Source organism: Lacerta agilis, chromosome 8 (assembly GCF_009819535.1).
Source record: "Lacerta agilis isolate rLacAgi1 chromosome 8, rLacAgi1.pri, whole genome shotgun sequence".
NCBI classification, from domain to species: Eukaryota; Metazoa; Chordata; class Lepidosauria; order Squamata; family Lacertidae; genus Lacerta; species Lacerta agilis.
The window spans coordinates 83,245,590-83,271,592 of NC_046319.1; the positions used below are offsets into that span (position 1 = coordinate 83,245,590).

Below are 26,003 nucleotides of genomic sequence, written 5' to 3' on the forward strand. Positions count from 1 at the left end.
TTTACTAGGGAAATTGATAAAGTAGATGTACTTCTCACTGTGCTGGGAAGTTCCGCCATCACTCTACTGGAAGGTCTGATGGCACCCAGGGACATAGAGGCCTGCACTTTCGATGAGCTGACACAGGCTATGACAAGACACCTCGCGCCTCAGCCAACTAAGATCCACTGCCGCTACGACTTGGCGCACAGAGTGCAACAAGCGCAAGAGTCAGCGAGTGAATACATCACCGCGCTCCGGGCAATTGCGATGTATTGCCAATTCACGGACATCGAGGAACGACTTCTCGAAAGATTCATCACTGGCGTGCGAGACAGCCGTCTCCGCCGCAAGCTGCTGGCAAAAGATGACATCACAATGATGGAAGCAATTAATATGGCCACAGCCTTTGAGAAGGATAACGCCCATGAGGCGGCCTACAGCCTACATGCCGAAGTGAGAACTCACTGCATACAGCGAGACCGGTCACCTTCAGTAGATTCCCACAATGGGGATGTCCACCGAGCTTCGGACAGATCCGACCGACACCACAGCTCTCAAGCTACGAGCACATTGTCGAACCAGCGATCATCTGACGCACCTCAAGGGACCTGCGCCAGCTGCGGAGAAAACCACGAGCGGCGGACATGCAGGTTTCGGAATGCCACATGTCGCCGCTGTGGGAAAACTGGGCACATTGGTCGAGTCTGCCGCTCCAAGACCTTCGGAGCACGACCCAAGCAACGTGTCCATGAGGCCTACATAGAGGAGGAGTTACAGTCCACCTCTTCAGCCAGGGTACTGCAACTTCCGTCCCCGGGGCCCAATAAGCTTAGGGTGCGACTCAAGATAGAGGGATCCCCGTGTACTATGGAGTTGGATACCGGCTCATCCTACTCCATAATATCTGCTAAGACTCTGAAAGCCCAACAAGAAGAACTACCAGTTGGCAGTTGGCAGTTGACAGAGCTTGCCATTAGAACTTTCATCCACCTACGCTCTGCGATTGGTTAGAATCATAACGTGTTAAACCCAATACATAACATTGCCCAAGTGTAGTACTTTACTTTTCTCCCTGTTAAAATTCATCTTGTTTGCTCTGGCCCAGTTCTCAAATCTGTTAAGGTCATTTTGAAGTGTGATCCTGTCCTCTTGTGGTATTAGCCACCTCTCCCAATTTGGTGTCATCTGCAAACTTGATCAGGATGCCCTCAAGCCCATCATCCAAGTCATTGATAAAGATGTTGAATAAGACTGGGCCCAAGACAGAACCCTGTGGCACCCCACTAGTCACTTCTCTCCAGGATGAAAAGGAGCCATTGGGTTCAGTCAGTCAGCCAGTTACAAATCCACTGAATGGTAGCATTGTCTAGCCCGCATTTTACCAGCTTCTTTACAAGAATATCATGGGGCACCTTGTCAAAGGCCTTGCTGAAATCAAGATAGGCTACATCCACATCTGTCAAAAAATGAGATCAGATTGGTCTGACATGACTTATTTTTCAGAAACCCTTGCTGACTTTTAGTGATCACAGCGTTCCTTTCTAGGTGCTCACAGACCGTTTGCTTAATGATCTGCTCTAGAATCTTTCCTGGTATTGATGTCAGGCTGACTGGGTGGTAATTGTTTGGGTCTTCTGTTTCCCCCTTTTTGAAAATAGGGAAAACATTTGCCCTCCTCCATTCTGCTGGCACTTCGCCTGTTCTCCAGGAATTCTCAAAGATTACTGCCAATGGTTCTGAAATCACCTCTGCCAGTTCTTTTAATACTCTTGGATGTAGTTCATCTGACCCTGGAGACTTGAATACATCTAAACTAGCCAAGTATTCCTGTACTACCTCCTTACTTATTCTGGGCTGTGTTTCCCCTGCTGAATCATCTGCTCCATATTCTTCAGGTCGGGCATTGTTTTCTTTCTTGGAAAAGACTGAGGCAAAAAAGGCATTGAGGAGTTCTGCCCTTTCTCTGTCCCCTGTTCGCATTTCACCATCTTCTCCTCTAAGTGACCCCACTGTTTCCTTGTTCTTCCTTTTGCTACGGACATACCCACAAAAGCCCTTTTTGTTGCTTTTAACCTCTCTAGCAAGCCTGAGTTCATTCTGTGCTTTAGCTTTTCTTAATTTGTCTCTACAGGTGCTGGCTATTTGTTTGAATTCCTCTCTGGTGGTTTCCCCCTTTTCCCATTTTTTGCACATATCCCTTTTAAATCTTAAATCAGTTAAAAGTTCTTTAGATAGCCACCCTAGCTTCTTTGGGTACCTTCCATGTTTTCGTCTCATTGGTACTGCTTGAAGTTGTGCTTTTAATATCTCCCTTTTAACAAACTCCCATCCATCATGAACTCCCTTCCCTTTTAAGTATTACTGACCATGGGATCACACCCAGCGTTTCCCTAAATTTTCTGAAATCGGCTTTCTTAAAGTCTAGTGGGGGGAGGAGTAAATCCTGGTCTCGTTCTTTGGGGAAGCAGCTCCTGAATTCAAAGGTGTGGGGAGCTGGAATGACAGGGGGGGGCGACACTTTCACCTTTCTGCATGACAACCCCTCCTCTTTTGTGACGATGTCATGACATATCGGTGATGTATTGTGGGAAATCCAGAAACCCCTTTTTAATCTCTTCCACCCCCTCGCTGGGAGTTCCTTCTCTTTTTCACCTTTGAACCTTCCTTGCAACAAACCAAGATCAGGTCTCCCGACCCCTATTTTCCTTCTCCATCTCGGCTCCTCCTTTTGCTGACCCGAGGTAACTGGGGGGTGGGGTGGGGGAAACCCGATTATGTTCCGTAACACTGTTGCTCCTGCTTCCGTTTCCAAGGGAGGGAGCAGCTCCGAAGCCAGCCCAGACTTTCCCCAAAGAAGACCCCCCTGGGTGCTGCTGCGATGCCCGGGGCTCCGCCTTTGCAGAGGGAGGGGGGAGGGAGGGAGGGGGGAGCCCGGCTCACCAAGGGTTAAAAGGAACAGAGCTGCTTTCCTAGAGAGGACAGGAAATAAGGGGGGGGGACACACGAGGTCCTCCCGGGTAAATCCCCTTCCCCCATCCCCATTTCCTCTCCTCTGCAAGAGCTGCGTCGGGGGATCCTTTGGGATCTTGTAAGCCTCCTCTCTCTTCCCCATAGGGCGCAGTGGGGAGAAGGGGGGGGGAGTCCCAGGGCTGCAGGGGAGGGGGCCTGGGGGGCGAGTTTAAATGAAGTCTGCTGCAAGTGGACGGTGCCAATCCTGGGTGGGTTGGATTATCTGTGACCATTCTGCTCATTTGCCTTCGCTGGCAGGAAAGCTCTGCTGGAGGAAATCTAGCAGGCATGTCCAACAGGTAGGTCGTGATCTACCGGTAGATCACTGGACGTCTACGGTAGATCACGGGTAGATCACTCGCTCTCCCAAAGAAGCTTAACAACTTTCAACTCTTACCTGAAACCCCCCCAAAACGGGGATCTTCACTTCCCTAAAAAAAGCTCAAGAACTTCGACCTGAACACCCCAAAAGTGGGTAGATCACTGCCAGTTTTTAACTGTGAGTAGATCCCGGTCTCTTGGTAGTCGTCTCCCCCCCCCCCTGAAATATAGAATTGCCTCCAATCTATTTTTTAGGAATCCTGCAATGTGTTTGAGTTTTTACTCTGCTAACTATATATGTGAGAGTTCTGCTCTGGATCAATATCGAGTAGCATTTAAATGACATAAATGTATTCCCAAAGAGTTTTGTGGGTATTCAGTGGGGAGGGGCAGATCCATGGATTGGAAAAAAAGGTGGGATAGATACACCACGGATAAAAAGAGGGGCCCCCAGCCATTTGAGGCCAGTCTCAGAGCCGTCTTCCAGTTCCACACAGAGGACCTTGCAAGAATCCCATCGGATCCAGAGCAGGGAGTCCCTTGGCCACATCCTCTCTGTGCCCCTCTGTGGCCCCCTCCCATGTGGCCCGAGTGGGTTGTCCAGATCAGGATCTGGCCCTCAGAACAAGGAAAAACTGGACTTCACGCCAGTAGTCTGTCTTGAGAACATGGGAGATTCCAAGTGCTGGAAAAGGAGACAGACGCTGGAAAGAAATGGGCCCTGACATTTGGGGGGGGAGGGAGGGACCCCCCACTCTTGCCTTGAGTCCAAATTACACCTGGTACAAATGACTCACTTGTCAATCCTGACTTCATTCTTCCTATTTAAAAAAAGAAACTCCTGGTCTGGGGTGTGATTCCTGCCACTACTTCTCCATGCTTGCCCAGGGAACCTTCTCCTCCTTACTGTGTATTAATTTTTATAAGAAAAGAATGTATTTGCTTTTTAGGATTTGCCAAAACCTCTCATTAGGACAGGCAGAACTTGGCAGAAGACCTAGGGACTCCTTCCGATCTCCTACAGGTGTCCTGAGAACAGAGATGGATGAGCAGGACTCAGCTGGCCCTGAAGCAGGAAGAGGCCTTGCAATCCAACATGGGAGCAGTGGGGGGTTCTGGGAAAACTCTGCGAAGAAGAACCCAGGTGAGGAGGACAGCCTTTGCTCAAATGTTCAGAGTCAGCAGTTGAGGCAGTTCTGCTACCAGGAGGCCAAAGGACCCCGAGAGATTTGCAGCCGACTCTACCACCTTTGCCGTCAATGGCTGAAGCCAGAAAGACACACAAAAGCTGAGATGCTGGACCTGGTGATCTTGGAGCAGTTCCTGGCTGTGCTTCCTCCAGAGATGGAGAGCTGGGTGAGGGAATGTGGAGCGGAGACCAGTTCCCAGGCAGTGGCGCTGGCCGAAGGATTCCTCCTGAGTCAGGCAGAGGAGAGAAAGCAGGTGAGAGAGACTCTCCTCTGGATACTCCCAAGGGGCTCCAAAGAGGAGGGAGAGTATCCCCCGGTGCTCTACTAATTTGCCCATCCTGTTTTGGAAAGCATTTGAGGAATGATATCGGACCCCCCTAAAGTGTTTGTGTCCTAAGCCATTCCACTTCTAATCTACTTCTTTTGAATGCCTGTTGCTCTTTCAGAGGAGGGATCACTTTCCAGAAATGGGTCCGGATTCCTCTGAGGCAGAGAAGACTTCCTTGGACTCCAAAGAGAGGCCACTGGGTAAGGAGGAAGGAGTTTTTTCTCTGTTTGGTCACATTTTGTGGACTTTTAAACTAATTTGTGAATTGTTTTCATCTTGTTGGAGAAGTCACAGGGGACCAAGAGCCCAGATGAGAGGGACATGTATTGTTGCACAACTGATATGTGAAATGGGTACAAACATCCACATTTAGGTGGCAACTCATACTTGTTTGAAGGCCCACCTGTAGTTTTCCTTCAGAGTGAAGCATGCACTTACCTTTTTCTCTTGCAGGAGACGGAACGATGCCAGCAAGACCTCTTTGTCCATCTTTTCTTGGTGGCGGAGGGGAAGCTGCCCCCGTGGAACCAGAGCAGGTAGGAGGAAGGAACCCTGTGGGGAGAGAGGATGTCATGGACTGGTTGGACAAAGAGGAATGGTGGGAGGAACCGCCAAGGAATGAAGGCTCAGGGCCAGGGGAGGGGTGGTGGGATGATGATGATGATGATGATGAGAGGTGAGAGGGGGGAAAGGAAGGAGACTGGGAGGAGAAGGTGTCTGAAGATGAAGAGGCAACAAGGCTTAGTGAGCAGGGGGATTCTGTGGCAGAGAGCAGTCCAGACAGAGAGGCAGAAGTGGAGGCAGGAGATAGAGATGTGGGAGGCAGAGAGGAGTCCAGCTGGTGAAGAAGAACAAAGGTTTCCTAGTCCTCTTGTGACAAGCTCTCCTCCTTGCTGGTACCCCACTATCCAGAGAGCCCTGAAGCTGGAGGAGCAGTCTCAGATTGCCTGGGGAGAGCCATGGAGAGGAGGGAACCCCATCAGTAGCACAGTGGGGCTTTCCCTCTCTCATCCCCAAGTCGTTGCCCCCCAGCGCACCTTGAAGATGTCTATAGGGCATCAGGAGGGTCCTCCCCACCTGGCAAGAACAGCGCAGGGGGACAGAAGAAAGGGGATCCTTCCATGTGGGAAATGAGAATGTATCCATAATGAAATGTGCAGAGAAAGAATCCCATTAAAATAGAACAGAAGACAACAAATGGAAGTGTAGCTCTTGACCTTGATATTGTCTAAGAGGACAACCTTTTCCTTTTCCTTTCAGGGCCCAGTGTGCTTTGAAGATGTAGTTGTCCATTTCACAGACGAGGAGTCCGTGTTGCTGGATCTTGACCAGAGAGCTCTGTATCAGGAGGTCATGGAGGAGAATCGTGGGATGTTGAACTCTCTAGGTAAGGCTCCCTGTTAGATCATCTTATCTGCTTTGTAATTCAAGGCATCTCCCTATGTGACGAACCTCTGATTTTTCGATGGGGCTCAACAGCGCCACCCACAGCACCTGGGATGCTAACACTCCCACAGACAGCCTTGGATGGAAGACTATAGACTGCTTTGCCTGTGAATATTCATCCTCCAGTTCTGCCTTTTGAAAGCATGAAACCCAGCCAGATGGGGAGAGTATCAATAAAATATTATTATTATTATTATTATTATTATTATTATTATTATTCCTACCCCCCTCCAAAATGGCTCCCCCTTTGCTGTTGGAGGGCTGACCTTCAAGGTTTCAGCCTACACGGCTGGGGCTCATTGGATTCCATGCGGTTCTCAGCAAGAGCCGGATCAGGGGATGTTACTGTGCGCAGGCAGTTCTGACCTAAACTATGGGCCAAACCCAAAACCAGCCTGCCTGGCCACCCTTTCAAGGGGGCAAGGTCCTCAGGAAGGGGCAGGAAGATGCCCTGGTAGAGACCAGGGACAAAATACGGTGCTCCCTCACAAGGACAGAGAGAAAGGCTCAGGAGGACAATTACTGTTCCATCAGCCACCACAAGGGCTCTGTCAATAGCAGGGAGCCCAGGGGCTACAAGACCTCCTGTTGGGGGTGACACGGTTTTAAGAAACAGAAACCCACGTAGCTGTGAGACTGTCCTTGAGCATCCTCGGGGCTGTAACTACAGGGGAAGCAACTGCAGTCCCAGCAGCAACAGGCCTGATTCAGAGCAGACCCTGTGCTGTGGGGAGGCTGCAGCCATTCCTCAGCTGCTAGGAAACCTCAACCACAAATTAGGGGATGCTCAGCATCATCCGGGGAGGTTTTACAAAATAAAGCTTGACCATTTCCTCCACACGCTCCAATAAGAAGAAAAAGGAAAACAGATGCCTTTCCTGATGCTTCAGGCAGTTGAGCACTTAGTGGAGATCAGGGCAGGAGAGACTGCACCAGAACTAATTGCTCCATTATTTGGGGCTTCGTTTATTCCTGAGTCTGTAATCCATTTCTCTCTCAGTTGCAGGTGGTGGTGAATTGGACATGAAGAACGAGGGAGACCACACCAAAATCCACACAGTGAAGGAGCCATATCCGTATTCAGAGTGCAGAGAGAGCTTCAGTCAGAGCTCCCATTCCACTTCCCACGAAAGAAATACCATCAGGAAGAAATCCATTCACTGCTTAGAATGTGGAAAGAACTTTAATAAGATCTCCCAGCTCACTGTGCATCAAAAAATTCATACAGGGGAGAAACCATATAAGTGCCTGGAATGTGGAAAGAGCTTCAGTCATGACTCCCATCTCACTTCCCATCAAAGGATTCATACAGGGGAAAAACCCTATCAGTGCCAAGAGTGTGACAAGAACTTCAGAAGAAAGGACAAATTGACTTCCCATCAAAGAATTCATACAGGGGAGAAACCATATCAGTGCCTTGAATGTGGAAAGAGCTTCAGTCAGGGCTCCTATCTCACTTCCCATCAAAGAATTCATACAGGAGAGAAACCCTATAAGTGCATGGAATGTGGAAAGAGCTTCAGTCGCAGCTCCCATCTCACTTGCCATCAAAGAATTCATACAGGGGAGAAACCCTATAAGCGTGTGGAATGTGGAAAAAGCTTAAGTCACTACCCAAGTTTCGCTTCCCATCAAAGAATTCATACAGGGGAGAAACCATATCAGTGTCTGGAATGTGGAAAGGGCTTCAGTCGAAAAGAGAGTTTCACTTGCCATCAAAGGATTCATACAGGGGAAAAACCCTATCAGTGCTTGGAATGTGGAAAGAGCTTCCGTCAGGTCTCCCATCTCACTGCCCATCAAAGAATTCATACAGGGGAGAAACCATATCAGTGCCTGGAATGTGGAAAGAGCTTCAATCACAGCTCCCATCTCACTGCCCATCAAAGAATTCATACAGGGGAGAAACCCTATAAATGTGTGGAATGTGGAAAGAGCTTCAGTTCCTACCGAGGTTTCACTTCCCATCGAAAAATTCATACAGGGGAGAAACCATATAAGTGCCTGGAATGTGGAAAGAGCTTCAGTCGAAAAGAGAGTTTCACTTCCCATCAAAGAATTCATACAGGGGAGAAACCATATCAGTGCTTGGAATGTGGAAAGAGCTTCACCTGGAAGGATGGTCTCACTGCTCATGAAAGGATTCATACAGAAGAGAAACCCTATCACTGCCAAGAGTGTGACAAGAACTTCAGAACAAAGGGCAGTTTGACCTCCCATCAAAGAATTCATACAGGGGAGAAACCATATCAGTGCTTGGAATGTGGAAAGAGCTTCAGTCGAAAAGAGAAATTCACTTCCCATCAAAGAATTCATACAGGAGAGAAACCCTATAAGTGTGTGGAATGTGAAAAGAGCTTCAGTCACTACCGAAGTTTGACTTCCCATCAAAGAATTCATACAGGGGAAAATCCATATCAATGCTTGGAATGTGGAAAGAGCTTCAGTCGGAAGGACAATCTGACTTCCCATCAAAGAATTCATACAGGGGAAAATCCATATCAATGCTTGGAATGTGGAAAGAGCTTCCGTCGGAAGGACAATCTGACTTCCCATCAAAGAATTCATACAGGGGAGAAACCATATCAGTGCTTGGAATGTGGAAAGAGCTTCACCTGGAAAGAAAGTCTCACTTCCCATCAGGTAATTCATATGGGAGAGTAACCCTATAAATGTTCGGAATGTGGAAAGAGATTCATTGAGAAGGCCAAACTCATGATCCATCAAAGAATTCTCAAAGTATAGTAGTGTCTGTATACAGATTTAATTTTAGGAGACAATAGTTAGTATGAAGTAATGACTGCAGTTGGGTTCTTTGTCACATCTGGTGCCTCATAGTAATTCCTACTACGTACCCACAGCTGTGACTTGCAAGTTCTTGGCCAAGGTGTTTAAGACCTTCTTCACAGTGTCCTTTCTCTTGGCAGATCAAGATGAGCAGGTGACAGCAAAGGTTGCAAGGTTGTTTTTTTAAAAAAAAATTATTAAATTTTCCAATAAGACAAATACAAACCACAAACAAACAAACAATAACAAAAAAAAAAAATGTCAAAACTACAAAACTACAAAAATACAAAACTATAATACTGCAAACACAAAAATCTAATTATCTTTCCCAGGTTTTTAACATTCTATCGGGACCTCCTCCCGTCCTCTCCTCTGCGTTCATTTCCAATCCTTTTTTAGTAACTTTGTAACATTGTGATATCTACTTTACACCCTCTCATCTTAATCATACAATCCTACTCATTATATGTTAAATCTTAATCCTTATTCTTGTCGACGCATTTTAACTCGAAAATTTTATTCTATAAAACAAACCTCAAATTGCACATCACTACCTCTTATATCCTTTCTTAACTTAACTTTGTTATGCTATAGCCTATATTTCTTCTGATTCCAATTCTCTGTCTATTAAAAAAAACCCAAATTAACCTATACCTAAATATTTCTTCCAATCTCATATTCCATTTTCCCTCTGGTGTCGGATACCGTCGTCAATCCTTCCTTTCTAATAATTCACCCATTACCCCACCCCTCTCCTGCCCATTTGTTTCCCATCCTTCAACTTTCCCACACACACCCAGTCTCTCCCCCAACATTCCACCAGTCCAGATTCTCCTTCTCCTATTATCTCATTCAAAGTTGATTTAACTTCTTTCACTCTCACTTCTGCGCTTCCCTTCAGAAATAGCTTCTTCTCCAGAGTGTAGCATTCTTCTTGATAACTTGTTTCAATAAAGTCATAACAAAGTTTCATTTCCCCACTCTCAAGTTTCTGTTGGATTCCCTGTTGTTCTTGAACTTCTTGAACTTCTGGGCTGCCACCCCAAAAGTCAGCTATAATGTTCCGATTGGGGGCTCCCCGCCTGTCACACAAAGGAAGCCCCTCTTGTTTAGAAGCCTGTGCCAATTCATCCTCCAAAGATTCCACAGGATCCACTTTCGCTCCCTCCTCTCCTTCGAGTGGGCGTAGAACAGAGTTTTCCAAAGTTGCTGCAATCTGGATAAACTTTCTTACAAGATTTTGCTGAAGTGATTGAAGTAGTCTTAGTTGCAACAATATTCTCTCCTGGATTGGTGTCATTGTTGGGTTTACAGAGACCGTGGGAATTAGTTGGGCGGAAGTGATAAGGTTTCAGTACTTTTCCAGCTGCGCCAGCCGGTCAGCAGCCGCCATTACCGGACCAACCAGGGATCCATAGCCAGAGGGTTAGTAATATCAACCTAATACTTTGTAATCCACAGAAAGAAATCAATCAAGGTCTTAGTTTTACCCCAAAGACAGGGGACTCTAAGGTATACGAAATCAGAGTTAAACTTCAAAGCAAGTTTAAAACGGCTTCAGCTTCTTTGACGTTACTGTCCTCTTACCGCTATCGGAGAGAGACGGACTTCCTCACTTTAATCTCCCTCCGCAAGCCAATTTTTTTTTTAAAAAATTTAGTAATCCAAATCAAGTTCCTTTACTTACAGAGTCCTTCTTTAAATCCAAATCGAGGAAAATGCAGGCGCTCCAAACTGGCAGATCCCGCTGCTTTGTGTCTTCGGTTTGCAATGGTTCTTCAGCGCCGTACCGGATCCCGGTTCACTCAAGCCTCCCTTTTACAAGGGAAGCCTGAGAACCGGGGCGGCACATCTGGCGCCCACTAGAACCCCAGTCCACGGGATGCTCCTCCCGTGGTTTTAAGGAACCCGCAGCGCTGTTGCAGTAACTCCAAAGCCGAAAAACACCGGAGCCGTCTCAGAACGAAGAGGTCTCCCGACTGCACAGGATGGCGCCGGCACCGGAAGTCCAAAGGTTGCAAGGTTTTTAGCTGGGGCAATCAGAATAAGACCCACTATTTGACTATGGACTCAAAACCTTAAAAAGTATTTTATGTAACAGACTTCTTTCATCTTCTTTGTATATCATATTGTTGTTCTATTACTATGGTCGGTGGCTGATGCAAATTAAGATTTATTCATTCATTCAATAGCTTCTTCACGTCATGCCTGGGGAGAGGGATCAGGGGCGTCGCTAGGGGGGTGCGGTGGGGGCGGTACGCCCCGAGTGGCAGGTGTGACAAGCGGCGGGTGGGGGTGAGAAGCGGCGGGTGGGGGTGACAAGCGGCAGCCACTCCCGCCACTCCCCACGCAACGCCGGTCACCCTGGGAGCAGCAGCGCTGCACGGACGGGGTGCTCCCTCGGCCGTGCGCTCTTGCTCCCGGGGCAACGGAGAAAGTGGCGGCTCATGGGGGTGACAAGCAGCAGCCCCTCCCGCCATTCCCAAGCGCTGCCGCTCTCTCCGTCACCCCAGGAGCAACAGCGCACGGCCGAGGGAGCACCCCCTCCGTGCAGCGCTGCTGCTCCCGGGGTGACCAGCAGCGTGGGGAGTGGCAGGAGGGGCCGGCGCTCGTCACCCCCACGCGCCGATGCTCACTCAGTCGCCCCGGGAGGAGCAGCAGCGTCGGGCTGCCGCTTCCACAGCCTCCTTTTGAGCCGCAGAGCTTAAAAGCGGGCTCTTCGGCTTAAAAGGGGGCTGCAGAAGCCGGCAGCGGCACTCCCGGAAACACTCCGGGGGCGGGGCATCGTGACGTCACAATGTGCCGTCACGACGCCCCGCCCCCGGGGCGTTTCCTTTGCCGCCCCGGGTGCCGCGGAGCCTAGCTCCGCCACTGAGAGGGATAAGAGTGATTTGGCGACACTGATGAAGTTGCTGTCCATGCTGAGCTTTCCTAGGAAGGGCTTGGTGTAAAAATTGTGATAGTCGATTGAATATCAGAGATTAGAGATTTTGATTCTGTTCAAAGTGTCCTAGTATTAATTGCATTTGGAGTTTAAATAAAATGCATTAGGTCGGATTTTTATATGCCTGCATTTTGTAACCCTTGTGCCACCAGTGGTGTCAAGTGTCCCGTATTGGCCGGGATTCCCCCGTTTTTTAACACGTTTCCCGCTGCTGTCCCGGATGCGGCAAAAACCCGTATATTCCTGGGTTCCCTCGGTCGCTTCCCTCGGCTGCCAGCGGAGCAGGAGAGCCGACAGAGCGAGCGAGTAGACGCTGGGGGGAGCGCTCCGTCGGCAGCCCGGCCAAGCTCTCTCTCTCTCTCCTCCCCGGCTGGCTGCTGCGCTGGAACCGGCAGCACTTCCAGGGGCCGGGCACGCCTCTTGCCGGGCGGGCGGGCTGGCCTGCTTCGCCCTCCTCTGCTTGCCGGAGAGACTGCTTGCCTGCCTGCCTGCCTGCCCTGCTCGGCGGGGCGGAGAGAAAGAGCAGGCGGAGGAGGCTGTCCCTCGATGGCTACCGGCGAGGAGAGAGAAGAGCTGGCCATGCAGCTTGACTTGTGGGGGAAAGGCGGTTCCCAGATCTGCCTCCCAGCGCAGCCACTGCACGACCGTCACTGGGCAGCGAGGTCCGGGGCGCACCGGTTCTGTTCTGCGCAACTTGGTTTTATTTGGGGGGTAAGCTTTCTTTTTGGGGGGGTCTCAAGAAAGGAAGATGTGCCCCCCACCGACCCCCTGCTATCCTGATCCTGAGCCAGAGATTTGCTCCTGCAACTTTCCGGGTTTGCTTTCTTTGCGTCGTGGAGAGCGCAACAGATCCGGACCACAGAGGCGACCGGACGGGAAGGGGTGGGCAGCGGTGCTCGGGCATGTCCCAAAGTGGGAGGGGGGGTCGGGTTCTGTTCGAGGGACGGGGAGCTGTTGAGCCCCCCAAAACTGTGCCAAGGAGAAGGCGTTGCGCTCTGGGGAAGGTGGCCAAGAACAATGGGACAGGGGGGCACACACCACCTTCTTCCTCTACCCCCCTCCCACTGTGAGTGGGCACACATGCTCATTCCCAATAAGGGGGCACCTCGGAGGGGCCCCTGCGAATTAAACACCCCCCCATTTATTCTGGAGGAAGAGGAGCTGGAAAGTTGGCGAGCTGCTCCGCCCACTTTTGCTTCTGGCTCCGCCCACCACTGCCATGTGACTGTCATAGGTGAGGCTGCTGATCCCTTATTTTCAAATCCGAAAGTTGACAGCTATGCGTGCCACCCTCCTGCACTGTGTAAAGTTGTGATGTGCACGTTGCCTGCCACTTATCTGATCCTAGAAGGGCCGGTGATGTTTTGGGAAAGAGGTCTGTGTTGAGCTAGCATCCGGGTGAGAATTGGCATCTCTCCTCAAAGGTCTTTGACACAGGAGACAGAAATGTCAACAGTCCCATGGAAGTCCTGGATGCCATGGGCATGGTGTCAAAGTGAGAAATAGGAGACCCAAATGACCTGGGCACTCTGGGACACCCCAAGGTAATTTCAGGAGTCGATATCCACATTAAGCTATGTATCCCATGACCTGTGACCTTTCTTGATGCAAGTCGAAGAGTGTTGTGGCATTTTGTAGAGATTTGGAGCTTTTAGAGTTAACAAGCTCAACCGGTTGTCCCACCCACAGGAGGAAGAGCGTCACCGGATGCTCTGTGTACTGTTGTACTTTGTAATGTGATACTTGTTTTTCTGTGTACGGAGAGAAGGGAGAAGCCACCAACATGGCTTGCGTCTCTCCAGGAATGTAGATTTATGCCTTGTAAAATAAATGCTTCTAGATTAGAAAGAAGCCGGACTTTGTTTTCTGTAATTTGCTGGCTATGCGCACACACACCGTTGCGTGAGATAAGAGAAGATAACTCTGCTGAATAGCACAGGAGACGGCAGCAAGGAAAAACGCTTCAGGCAGGTACTTGCACAGAGGAAGCGTGCCGGTCTCCGTTAGTGTGCAGAAATTGGTTTGAAGCCTTTCCAACAAACAAAAAACGCTTCTTGGTGTGCTGTGTATATAATCCATCTTCTAATGTGCCGCCTGGCAGCCTTTTCGAACTGGCCACTCTGCTGAACAATTGATTAGCAAGGCTGTCCTATTGTATAGCGCCATTGATCTGAAGAAGTCACGGTGGTTCTCAGCATGAATTTTTTCCGGGGGGGGTGGGGGTTCACAGTGCTTCCTCTTCCATCTCCTCCAAGCTGCAAATTGATGGTGCTCCTTGTTTACTCCTTCTCCGGAGGGTGGGATTCAAACCAATGGCTTCAAGATAACAGGAATGGAGATTCCGATTATAAATATGTTCTTACTGTCAGAACGTTTTTCCTGAACTTGAAACACAAGACAACATCAGATATGTTCCAATACACACGTTCCCCCACCTGCTCCACAGGGTAGCTGATCACTTTTCTATCAAATATATATGAAACCCGTTCCATTGCTAGGGAGGAGGGGGTGGGATCCACTGCTCAGGCCCCTGGGGATGAGGGGTTGAAATAGAGGAGGAGAAGGGCCGCCAGGAGGACGGCCTTGCAGAGACACTCCCTGGCCTCTTGCGGGACAACAAAGCAGCTTGGGGTGGGGGGGCGAGAGAGACCCCAGGCGACCCCTCCAGGCCTTTCACCCCGCAAGCTGTTGGTAGAGCCGGGGACTAAGAGACCATCCAAACACCCCAATATCCCATTCACCCAGGCAGGACGATGAGCCTGGGTGCCCCCGCCCCAAAGAAACCCCCTCCCCCTTCTGCAGCGAAGAGACTTGTAAACCCTTCCATGGAGTCCCCAAACCCTCAATGAAAGATGAGGATTACTCCAAGAACCATCGCTAACCAATCAGCATCATGGAATGGTGACAGCCAGCCAATCCGAAGTCATGAAGCAGCCCCACCCCAGTGTCTGGAGCGCACGATCCGCAAGGCTGTTGTGTCCTTTGTCTGTTTTGCGTGACTCCTTGAGCATAAGAAATGGATAATTGGAGGTTTGAGATGGTGTTAGTATAAGTGTGGATAGTTATTATGTATGTAAACATTTATGTTTGATGTAAAAGTATGTAAGTAGTTATGTGTGAAGATGTGAATATTTGTGACGTTTGTGTGTGTTTTTTTGTATGACGTGTATGATTTTAAACAATAAAGAAACAGATTGACAAAAAAAAAGAAAAAAGAAATGGACCCCGGAAAGAGTGGAAGAAGCGCTCTACAAAATGTAGCCACGAGCGGATACAATGCATCCTGGACAGAAACGGGGGGGGGGATGCAGGGCTCCCCCCCCTCAAGCAGAAGGTCCTTTGCCACCCCCCTCAGGTGGGAATCCAGCAATAGGAGGGAGCAGCACATACCCCAGAGAGAAACCTGGAGTGAATCCGGATCCTTTCAGAGGAGAAGCGCAGGAAGGGAAGCCTTGACAGTGATCATAGAATCCTAGAGTTGGAAGAGACCCCAAGGGCCATCCAGTCCAACCCCCTGCCAAGCAGGAAACACCATCAAAGCATTCCTGACAGATGGCTGTCAAGCCTCCGCTTCAAGACCTCCAAAGAAGGAGACTCCACCACACTCCTTGGCAGCAAATTCCACTGTCCAACAGCTCTCACTGTCAGGAAGTTCTTCCTAATGTTTAGGTGGAATCTTCTTTCTTGTAGTTTGAATCCATTGCCCCGTGTCCGCTTCTCTGGAGCAGCAGAAAACAACCTTTCTCCCTCCTCTATATGACATCCTTTTATATATTTGAACATGGCTATCATATCACCCCTTAACCTTCTCTTCTCCAGGCTAAACATACCCAGCTCCCTAAGCCGTTCCTCATAAGGCATCGTTTCCAGACCTTGGACCATTTTGGTTGCCCTCCTCTGGACACGTTCCAGCTTGTCAGTATCCTTCTTGAACTGGCGTGCCCAGAACTGGACACAGTATTCCAGGTGAGGTCTGACCAGAGCGGAATATAGTGGTACTATTACTTCCCTTGATCTAGATGCTATATTCCTATTGATGCAGCCCAGAATTGCATTGGCTTGTTTAGCTGCTGCATCACACTGTTGACTCATGTCAAGTTGATGGTCCACCAAGACTCCTAGATCCTTTTCACATGTACTGCTCTCAAGCCAGGTGTCACCCATCCTGTATTTGTGCCTTCCATTTTTTTTGCCCAAGTGTAGTACTTTACATTTCTCCCTGTTAAAATTCATCTTGTTTGCTCTGGCCCAGTTCTCAAATCTGTTAAGGTCATTTTGAAGTGTGATCCTGTCCTCTTGTGGTATTAGCCACCTCTCCCAATTTGGTGTCATCTGCAAAGTTGATCAGGATGCCCTCAAGCCCATCATCCAAGTCATTGATAAAGATGTTGAATAAGACTGGGCCCAAGACAGAACCCTGTGGCACCCCACTAGTCACTTCTCTCCAGGATGAAAAGGAGCCATTGGGTTCGGTCAGTCAGCCAGTTACAAATCCACTGACTGGTAGCATTGTCTAGCCCGCATTTTACCAGCTTCTTTACAAGAATGTCATGGGGCACCTTGTCAAAGGCCTTGCTGAAATCAAGATAGGCTACATCCACATCTGTCAAAAAATGAGATCAGATTGGTCTGACATGACTTATTTTTCAGAAACCCTTGCTGACTTTTAGTGATCACAGCGTTCCTTTCTAGGTGCTCACAGACTGTTTGCTTAATGATCTGCTCTAGAATCTTTCCTGGTATTGATGTCTGGGTGGTAATTGTTTGGGTCTTCTGTTTCCCCCTTTTTGAAAATAGGGAAAACATTTGCCCTCCTCCATTCTGCTGGCACTTCGCCTGTTCTCCAGGAATTCTCAAAGATTACTGCCAATGGTTCTGAAATCACCTCTGCCAGTTCTTTTAATACTCTTGGATGTAGTTCATCTGACCCTGGAGACTTGAATACATCTAAACTAGCCAAGTATTCCTGTACTACCTCCTTACTTATTCTGGGCTGTGTTTCCCCTGCTGAATCATCTGCTCCATATTCTTCAGGTCGGGCATTGTTTTCTTTCTTGGAAAAGACTGAGGCAAAAAAGGCATTGAGGAGTTCTGCCCTTTCTCTGTCCCCTGTTCGCATTTCACCATCTTCTCCTCTAAGTGACCCCACTGTTTCCTTGTTCTTCCTTTTGCTACGGACATACCCACAAAAGCCCTTTTTGTTGCTTTTAACCTCTCTAGCAAGCCTGAGTTCATTCTGTGCTTTAGCTTTTCTTAATTTGTCTCTACAGGTGCTGGCTATTTGTTTGAATTCCTCTCTGGTGGTTTCCCCCTTTTCCCATTTTTTGCACATATCCCTTTTAAATCTTAAATCAGTTAAAAGTTCTTTAGATAGCCACCCTGGCTTCTTTGGGCACCTTCCATGTTTTCGTCTCATTGGTACTGCTTGAAGTTGTGCTTTTAATATCTCCCTTTTAACAAACTCCCATCCATCATGAACTCCCTTCCCTTTTAGTATTACTGACCATGGGATCACACCCAGTGTTTCCCTAAATTTTCTGAAGTCGGCTTTCTTAAAGTCTAGTGGGGGGAGGAGTAAATCCTGGTCTTGTTCTTTGGGGAAGCAGCTCCTGAATTCAAAGGTGTGGGGAGCTGGAATGACAGGCGGGGGGGGGGGGGGCGCAACACTTTCACCTTTCTGCATGACAACCCCTCCTCTTTTGTGACGATGTCATGACGTTTCGGTGATGTATTGTGGGAAAAGCCGGAAACCCCTTTTAAAATCTCTTCCACCCCCTCGCTGGGAATTTCTTCTCTTTTTCACCTTTGAACCTTCCTTGCAACAAACCAAGATCAGGTCTCCTGACCCCTATTTTCCTTCTCCATCTCGGCTCCTCCTTTTCCTGACCGGAGGTAAGGGGGGGTGGGGATGGGGGGGGAGCGGTGTAAATAAGGCCCGTAAACCCGATTATGTTCCGTAACACTGTTGCTCCTGCTTCCGTTTCCAAGGGAGGGAGCAGCTCCGAAGCCAGCCCAGACTTTCCCCAAATAAGACCCCCCTGGGTGCTGCTGCGATGCCCGGGGCTCCGCCTTTGCAGAGAGAGGGAGGGAGGGAGGGAGGGAGGGGGGAGCCCGGCTCGCCAAGGGTTAAAAGGAACGGAGCTGCCTTCCTAGAGAGGACAGGAAATAAGGGGGGGGGACACACGAGGTCCGCCCGAGTAAATCCCCTCCCCCATCCCCATTTCCTCTCCTCTGCAAGAGCTGCGTCGGGGGATCCTTTGGGATCTTGTAAGCCTCCTCTCTCTTCCCCATAGGGCGCAGTGGGGAGAAGGGGGGGAGTCCCAGGGCTGCAGGGGAGGGGGCCTGGGGGGCGAATTTAAATGAAGTCTGCTGCAAGTGGACGGTGCCAATCCTGGGTGGGTTGGATTATTTGTGACCATTCTGCTCATTTGTCTTCGCTGGCAGGAAAGATCTGCTGGAGGAAATCTAGCAGGCATGTCCAACAGGTAGGTCGTGATCTACCGGTAGATCACTGGACGTCTACAGTAGATCACGGGTAGATCACTGGCTCTCCCAAAGAAGCTTAACAACTTTCAACTTTTACCTGAAACCCCCCCCCCAAATGGGGATCTTCACTTCCCTAAAAAAAGCTCAAGAACTTCGACCTGAACACCCCAAAAGTGGGTAGATCACTGCCAGTTTTTAACTGTGAGTAGATCCCGGTCTCTTGGTAGTCGTCTCCCCCCCAAATATAGAATTGCCTCCAATCTATTTTTTAGGAATCCTGCAATGTGTTTGAGTTTTTACTCTGCTAACTATATATGTGAGAGTTCTGCTCTGGATCAATATCGAGTAGCATTTAAATGACATAAAGGTGTTCCCAAAGAGTTTTGTGGGTATTCAGTGGGGAGGGGCAGATCCATGGATTGGAGAAAAAGGTGGGATAGATACACCACAGATAAAAAGAGGGACCCCCAGCCATTTGAGGCCAGTCTTGGAGCCGCCTTCCAGTTCCACACAGAGGACCTTGCAACAATCCCATCGGATCCAGAGCAGGGAGTCCCATGGCCACATCCTCTCTGTGCCCCTCTGTGGCCCCATCCATGTGGCCCGAGTGGGTTGTCCAGATCAGGATCTGGCCCTCAGAACAAGGAAAAACTGGACTTCACGCCAGTAGTCTGTCTTGAGAACATGGGAGATTCCAAGTGCTGGAAAAGGAGACAGACGCTGGAAAGAAATGGGCCCTGACATTTGGGGGGGGGGAGGGAGGGACCCCCCACTCTTGCCTTGAGTCCAAATTACACCTGGTACAAATGACTCACTTGTCAATTCTGACTTCATTCTTCCTCTTTAAAAATAGAAACTCCTGGTCTGGGCTGTGATTCCTTCCTACACATCTCCATGCTTGCCCAGGGAACCTTCTCCTCCTTACAGTGTATTAATTTTTATAAGAAAAGAATGTATTTGCTTTTTAGGATTTGCCAAAACCTCTCATTAGGACAGGCAGAACTTGGCAGAAGACCTAGGGACTCCTTCCGATCTCTTGGAGGTGTCCTGAGAACAGAGATGGATGAGCAGGATTCAGATGGCCCTGAAGCAGGAAGAGGCCTTGCAATCCAACATGGGAGCAATGGGGGATTTTGGGAAAACTCTGTACAGAAGATCCTGGGTGAGGAGGACACCCTCTGCTCAGATGTTCAGAGCCAGCGGCTGAGGCAGTTCTGCTACCAGGAGGCCAAAGGACCCCGAGAGGTTTGCAGTCGACTCTACCACCTTTGCCGTCAATGGCTGAAGCCAGAAAGACACACGAAAGCTCAGATGCTGGACCTGGTGATCTTGGAGCAGTTCCTGGCTGTCCTTCCTCCAGAGATGGAGAGCTGGGTGAGGGAATGTGGAGCGGAGACCAGTTCCCAGGCAGTGGCCCTGGCCGAAGGATTCCTCCTGAGTCAGGCAGAGGAGAGAAAGCAGGTGAGAGAGATTTCCCTCTGGATACTCCCAAGGAGCTCCAAAGTGGAGGGAGAGTTTCCCCCAATGCTCTATTGAATTGCCCATCTTTTTTTTTGGAAAGCATCTGAGGAATGATATCAGACACCCCTAAAGTGTTTGTGTTCTAAGCCATTCCACTTCTAATCTACTTCTTTTGAATGGCTGTTGCTCTTTCAGAGGAAGGATCAGTTTCCAGAAATGGGTCCGGATTTCTTTGAGGCAGAGAAGACTTCCTTGGACTCCAAAGAGAGGCCACTGGGTAAGGAGGAAGGAGTTTTCTCTCTGTTTGGTCACATTTTGTGGATTCTGAAAGTAATCCGTGACTTCTTTTCATCTTGTTGGAGAAGTCACAGGGGACCAAGAGCCCAGACGAGAGGGACATGTATTGTTGCACAACTCATATGTACAAACATCCACATTTAGGTGGCAACTCATACTTGTTTGAAGGCCCACCTGTAGTTTTCCTTCAGAGTGAAGCATGCACTTACCTTTTTCTCCTGCAGGAGACAGAACGATGCCAGCAAGACCTCTTTGTCCATCTTTTCTTGGTGGCGGAGGGGAAGCTGCCCCCATGGAACCAGAGCAGGTAGGAGGAAGGAGCCATGTGGGGAAATAGGATCATAGAATCCTAGAGTTGGAAGAGACCCCATGGGCTATCCAGTCCAATCCCCTGCCAAGCAGGAAACACCATCAAAGCATTCCTGACAGATGGCTGTAAAGCCTCCGCTTAAAGACCTCCAAAGAAGGAGACTCCACCACACTCCTTGGCAGCAAATTCCACTGTCCAACATCTCTTACTGTCAGGAAGTTCTTCCTAATGTTTAGGTGGAATCTTCTTTCTTGTAGTTTGAATCCATTGCCCCGTGTCCACTTCTCTGGAGCAGCAGAAAACAACCTTTCTCCCTCCTCTATAGGACATCATTTTATATATTTGAACATGGCTATCATGTCACCCCTTAACCTTCTCTTCTCCAGGCTAAACATACCCAGCTCCCTAAGCCGTTCCTCATAAGGCATTGTTTCCAGGCCTTTGACCATTTTGGTTGCCCTCCTTTGGACACGTTCCGGGATGTCATGGACTGGTTGGACACAGAGGAATGGTGGGAGGAACCCCCAAGAAATGAAGGCTCAGGGCCAGGGGAGGGGTGGTGGGATGATGATGGTGAGAGGTCAGAGGGAGAAGAGGGAGCAGGTTGGGAGGAGAAGGTGTCGGTAGCTGAAGAGGCAACAGGACTTAGTGAGCAGGGGGATTCTGTGGCAGAGAGCAATCCAGACACAGAGGCAGAAGAGGAGGCAGGAGATAGAGATGTGGGAGACCGAGAGGCAGAGAGGAGTCCAGCTGGTGAAGAAGAACAAGGGTCTCCTAGTCCTCTTGTGACAAGCTCTCCTCCTTGCTGGTACCCCACAATCCAGAGGGCCCTGAAGCTGGAGGAGCAGCCTGAGGAGAGCCCTGGAGAGGAGGGGACACCATCAGTCGCACAGTGGGGCTTTCCCCCTCTCACCCCCCAGTCGTTGCCCCCCTGCGCACCTTGAAGATGTCTATAGGGCATCAGGAGGGTCCTCCCCACCCAGCAAGAACAGCACAGGGGGCAAGAAAGGGGATCCTTCCATGTGGCAAACGAGAATGTATCCATAGTGCAGAGAAAGAATCCCATTAAAACAGAACGTCAATGAAGAGGCAGAAGACAACAGATGGAAGTGTAGCTCTTGACCTTGATATTGTCTAAGAGGACAACCTTTTCCTTTTCCTTTCAGGGCCCAGTGTGCTTTAAAGATGTAGTTGTCCATTTCACAGACGAGGAGTCCATCTTGCTGGATCCTGACCAGAGAGCTTTGTATCAGGAGGTCATGGAGGAGAATCATGGGATGTTGAACTCTCTAGGTAAGGCTCCCTGTTAGATCATCTTATCTGCTTTGTAATTCAAGGCATCTCCCAATGTGACAAACCTCTGATTTTTCAATGGGGCTCAACAGCGCCACCCACAGCACCTGGGATGCTAACACTCCCACAGACAGCCTTGGATGGAAGACTATTGACTGCTTTGCCTGTGAATATTCTTCCTCCAGTTCTGCCTTTTCAAAGCATGAAACCCAGCCCGCTGGTTGGCATATAAATAATGAAGTCTTCATCATCATCATCATCATCATCATCTTGCCTACCCCCCTCCAAGATGGCGTCCCTTTTGCTCTTGAAGGGCTGGCCTGTCTGCAGCCCCCACAGCCTCCCATCAGGGCCCCTTGAGCAGGGGCAGCAGCAGAGGAAGGGCCTCAGGAAAGCAGCCATGGCTCCAGCCGGGCTGGGCACCCTCTGGCCAGATGCACAGGAGGAGGAGGAGGAGGAGGGCTGACCGCTCTCCTTCCCCCTCAGACTCCATCCATCAGCAGCCCCTCGTCCCCTCATCGGGGCAGCGCCACCAGAGGTGCAAGGTGCTGAGACGGGGGGGCGGATGCTCAGCTGAAGATCCTCCAGGGGAGATAAGGACCCCCCCCCAAAAAAAATATTATTTTTAGGCTCCTCTAAACTGCCCAGGCCTTCTTAAATGCAAGGCTTCAAAGTGATTCAGGAAGTTGAAGTAGCTTCTGTCAGATTTCTTGTTTCTGTTTTTTCTATCCTTGGTTGATTAAAGAGACAAGTGACATTGGAGATGGCACAGAGACCATGATTGGGCCAAACAAAGTCCACCCCAGAAAATAACCAGGCTTTTTTGAATCTCAGGCAGTGAACCCTGTGAGGAAGACCTCAAATCTATCTCCCTTCTAACACTCTTTCCTGTCACATGCATCAATTAGCAGTGCTCCATAATTTGGGGCTCTGTTGCTTCCTGAGGCTCTAATCTGTTTGTCTCTCAGTTGCAGGTGGTGATGATTTGGAGATGAAGAACGAGGGAGAACACAACGAAAGCCAAACAGTGCAAGAGCTATATCCATATTCAGAGTGCACAGGGAGCTTCAGTCAGAGCTCCCATTCTACCTCTAATCAAATGAATCCCTTTGAGAAAAAACCCCATCAGTGCTTGGAATGTGGAAAGAGTTTCATTCACAGAGGCCTTCTCAGTGTCCATTACAGAATTCATACAGGGGAGAAGCCATATCAGTGCTCAGAATGTGGAAAAAGATTCACTCAGAGCGCCCATCTCACAACCCATTACAGAATTCATACAGGAGAGAAACCCTATCTGTGCTTGGAATGTGGAAAGAGATTCATTGACAGACGTCAGCTCACTGTCCATCACAGAATTCATACAGGGGAGAAACCCTATCTGTGCTTGGAATGTGGAAAGAGATTCATTGACAGACGCCAGCTCACCGTCCATTACAGAATTCATACAGGGGAGAAACCCTATCAGTGCTTGGAATGCGGAAAGAGATTCTCTCAGAGAGCTAATCTCACAACCCATCACAGGATTCATACAGGGGAGAAACGTTATCAGTGCTTGGAATGTGGAAAGAGCTTCTTTGACAGACGCCAGTTCACTCTCCATCAGAGAATTCATACCGGGGAGAAACCCTATCAGTGCTTGGAATGTGGAAAGAGCTTCATTGACAGACGCCAGCTCACTGACCATCAGAGAATTCATTCAGGGGAGAAACCGTATCAATGCTCGGAATGTGGAAAGAAATTCACCCGGCACACCCATCTCTCAACCCATTACAGAATTCATACAGGGGAGAAACCTAACAGTGCTCGGAATGTGGAAAGAGATTCATTCAGAAGGTCCAACTCAGGATCCATCGAAGAATTCACAGTGGGGGGAAATGATTTCAGTGCCAGGAGTGTGGAAAGAGCTTCAGTCACAGGGCCTGTCTTGCTTCCCACCAAAGAACTCACAGTGGGGGCAAGCTATAGTAGTGGCTGTATACAGATTTAATTTCAGGAGACTTTAGATAATATGTGGGTGAAGTTTGCAGCCGGGTTCTTTGCCACACCTGGTGCCTCATAGTAATTTCTACTAAGTACCCAGAACTGTGACTTGCAAGTTCTTGGCCAAGGTGTTTAATACCTTCTTCACAGTGTCCTTTCTTTTGGCAGATCGAGATGAGTAGATGATAGCAAAGGTTGCAAGGTTTTTAGCTGGGGCAATCAGAATAAGATCCACTATTTGACTATTGACTCAAAACCCTAAAATGTATTTTATATAACTGACTTCTTTCTTCTTTGTATATCGTATTGTTCTATTACTATGGTCGGTGGCTGACGCAAATTATGATTTATTCATTCATTCAATAGCTTCTTCACGTCATGCCTGGGGAGAGGGATAAGAGTGGTTTGGCAACACTGATGAGGTTGCTGTCCCTGCTGAGCTTTCCTAGCAAGGATTTGGTATAAAAATTGTGATAGTCGATTGAATATTCGATATTATAGATACTGATTCTGTTTGAAGTGTCCTATTATTAATTGCATTTGGCCTCTTAGATCAAATGTATTATGATTTTTGTATGCCTGCATTTTGTAACCCTCGTGCCACCCTCCTGCACTGTGTAAAGTGTGGAGAGTATCAGATCAGAGCCTAAACGGTTAAGAGCTCTGCTATGACCCACTGGTCACTGGGTGGGCAGTTCACATACGGGGTTTTGTCTTTGTCTGTGAACACGTTTGATCTTTTGGTTTCATTTTCCCACGGAGCAGAAATGGAGTTGAATTCTCCAGGAGTAGATATATTGCTTTGAAAATAAACACTGCTAGATAAGAAGACGGACATTTCTGTGAATTATTGCTGTGCTGCCTTGGCAGTTACACACAAGCTGACGCTGTGCTCGGACCCTGCTAATTACCAGGAGCTGCCAAAAACAGAATGCAGAGCTGGCAGCTGAAGGAAACCTGCCGGACCCTGGTAAACTCTACATATTGTGGAATATCCCATTTCACAATAAAACAAAGTTGTGGTGTGTATGTTGCCTACCGCTTCCAGCCTTTTCTCACCCTAGAAGGGCAGATGATGTTTTGGGTAAGAGGTCTGTGTTGAGCTAGCATCCGTGTGAGAATTGGCATCTCTCCTCCAAGGTCTTTGACATCTTTTGGTACCAGGGAAGTAAGATAGGGGATAGAAATGTCAACAGTCCCATGGAAGTCCCGGTTGCCATGGGCATGGTGTCAAAGTGAGAAATATGAGACCCAAATGACCTGGGCACCCTGGGACACCCCAAGGTAATTTCAGAGGAGTCGATATCCGCATTGAGCCATGCATCCCATGACCTGTGACCTTTCTTGATTCAAGTGGGAGGGTGTTGTAGCATTTTATGAGTCTTGGTGTGCTGTGTATATAAGCCTTCTTCTGATGTGCCTCCTGGCAGCCTTTTCGAACTGGCCACTCTGCTGGACAACTGGTTAGCAAGGCTGTCCTATTGCAATAGTTTGAATAAACTGGGTGCCTGCAGGACTCTCGAGTTTGCTCTCATTCTCTTGGTCCCGTGTTTTTATTTCAGGTGTTCCTTCACCTGAGTAACAAACTCCTGGCGTAGAAGTAAATTCTTACCACACAAGCAATTAACGTACCTTATTATTTCTATAGCTATTAAATTTGTATAGTGTCCTCGATCTGAAGATGCCACGGTGATTCTCACCATGAGTAGAGAGGTTCACAGTGCTTCCTCTTCCAGTGCCTCCATGCTGCAAATTGATGGTGCTCCTTGTTTTCTCCTGCTCTGGATGGTGGGATTCGAACCAATGGCTTCAAGATACCAGGAATGGAGATTCTAATATTAAAGTTCAGGAAGATCTCTCTGACAGTAAGAGCAGTTCAACAGTGGAAAAGACTCTGTCAGAGGGTGGTGGCCTCCTCTTCCTGGGAGGTTTTTAAGCAAAAGTTGGATGGCCATCTCTCATTGATTTGAGATTCCTGCATTGCAGGGGGTTGGACTAGATGTCCTTTGAAGTCCCGCCTTATATTTGTGCATCTGGCTCTTACTGCCCAAGTGCAGAACTTTACATATGTCCCTATTGAAATGCCTTTCGTTAGCTTGTGCCCAGGTCTCCAATCTGTTCAGCTCATGTTGAATCCTGATTCTGTCTTCTGCGGCATTAGCTACCCTT

At 48.8% G+C, this 26,003-nt stretch overlaps 2 protein-coding genes and 1 long non-coding RNA gene across 3 annotated transcripts in view; 2 read left to right on the top strand and 1 right to left on the bottom strand.

Moving 5' to 3' along the window:
- LOC117051905 (zinc finger protein 91-like) overlaps positions 1–26,003 on the bottom strand; it is a 186,517-nt gene that overhangs the window by 75,112 nt on the left and 85,402 nt on the right. The window lies entirely within an intron of this gene.
- On the top strand, positions 3,023–4,332 carry LOC117051912. The gene is made up of 2 exons (XR_004427213.1): positions 3,023–3,070; positions 4,263–4,332. It is a non-coding gene; the product is annotated as an uncharacterized LOC117051912 (long non-coding RNA).
- LOC117051906 (zinc finger protein 420-like) lies at positions 4,952–24,063 on the top strand. The gene is made up of 6 exons (XM_033158631.1): positions 4,952–5,030; positions 5,284–5,366; positions 6,091–6,217; positions 7,283–8,919; positions 14,184–14,185; positions 23,040–24,063. Exons 1-6 carry the CDS (start codon positions 4,970–4,972, stop codon positions 23,839–23,841), a joined length of 2,712 nt encoding a protein of 903 aa, XP_033014522.1. The 5' UTR covers positions 4,952–4,969; the 3' UTR covers positions 23,842–24,063.

Bases quoted from the DNA above. Each gene is read 5' to 3' on its own strand.
- LOC117051906 (XM_033158631.1), top strand. From the start codon at position 4,970: ATGGGTCCGGATTCCTCTGAGGCAGAGAAGACTTCCTTGGACTCCAAA. The intron at 5,031-5,283 runs GTAAGGAGGAAG...TTTCTCTTGCAG, and splicing joins CTCCAAAGAGAGGCCACTGG to GAGACGGAACGATGCCAGCA. The intron at 5,367-6,090 runs GTAGGAGGAAGG...TTTTCCTTTCAG, and splicing joins CCCCCGTGGAACCAGAGCAG to GGCCCAGTGTGCTTTGAAGA.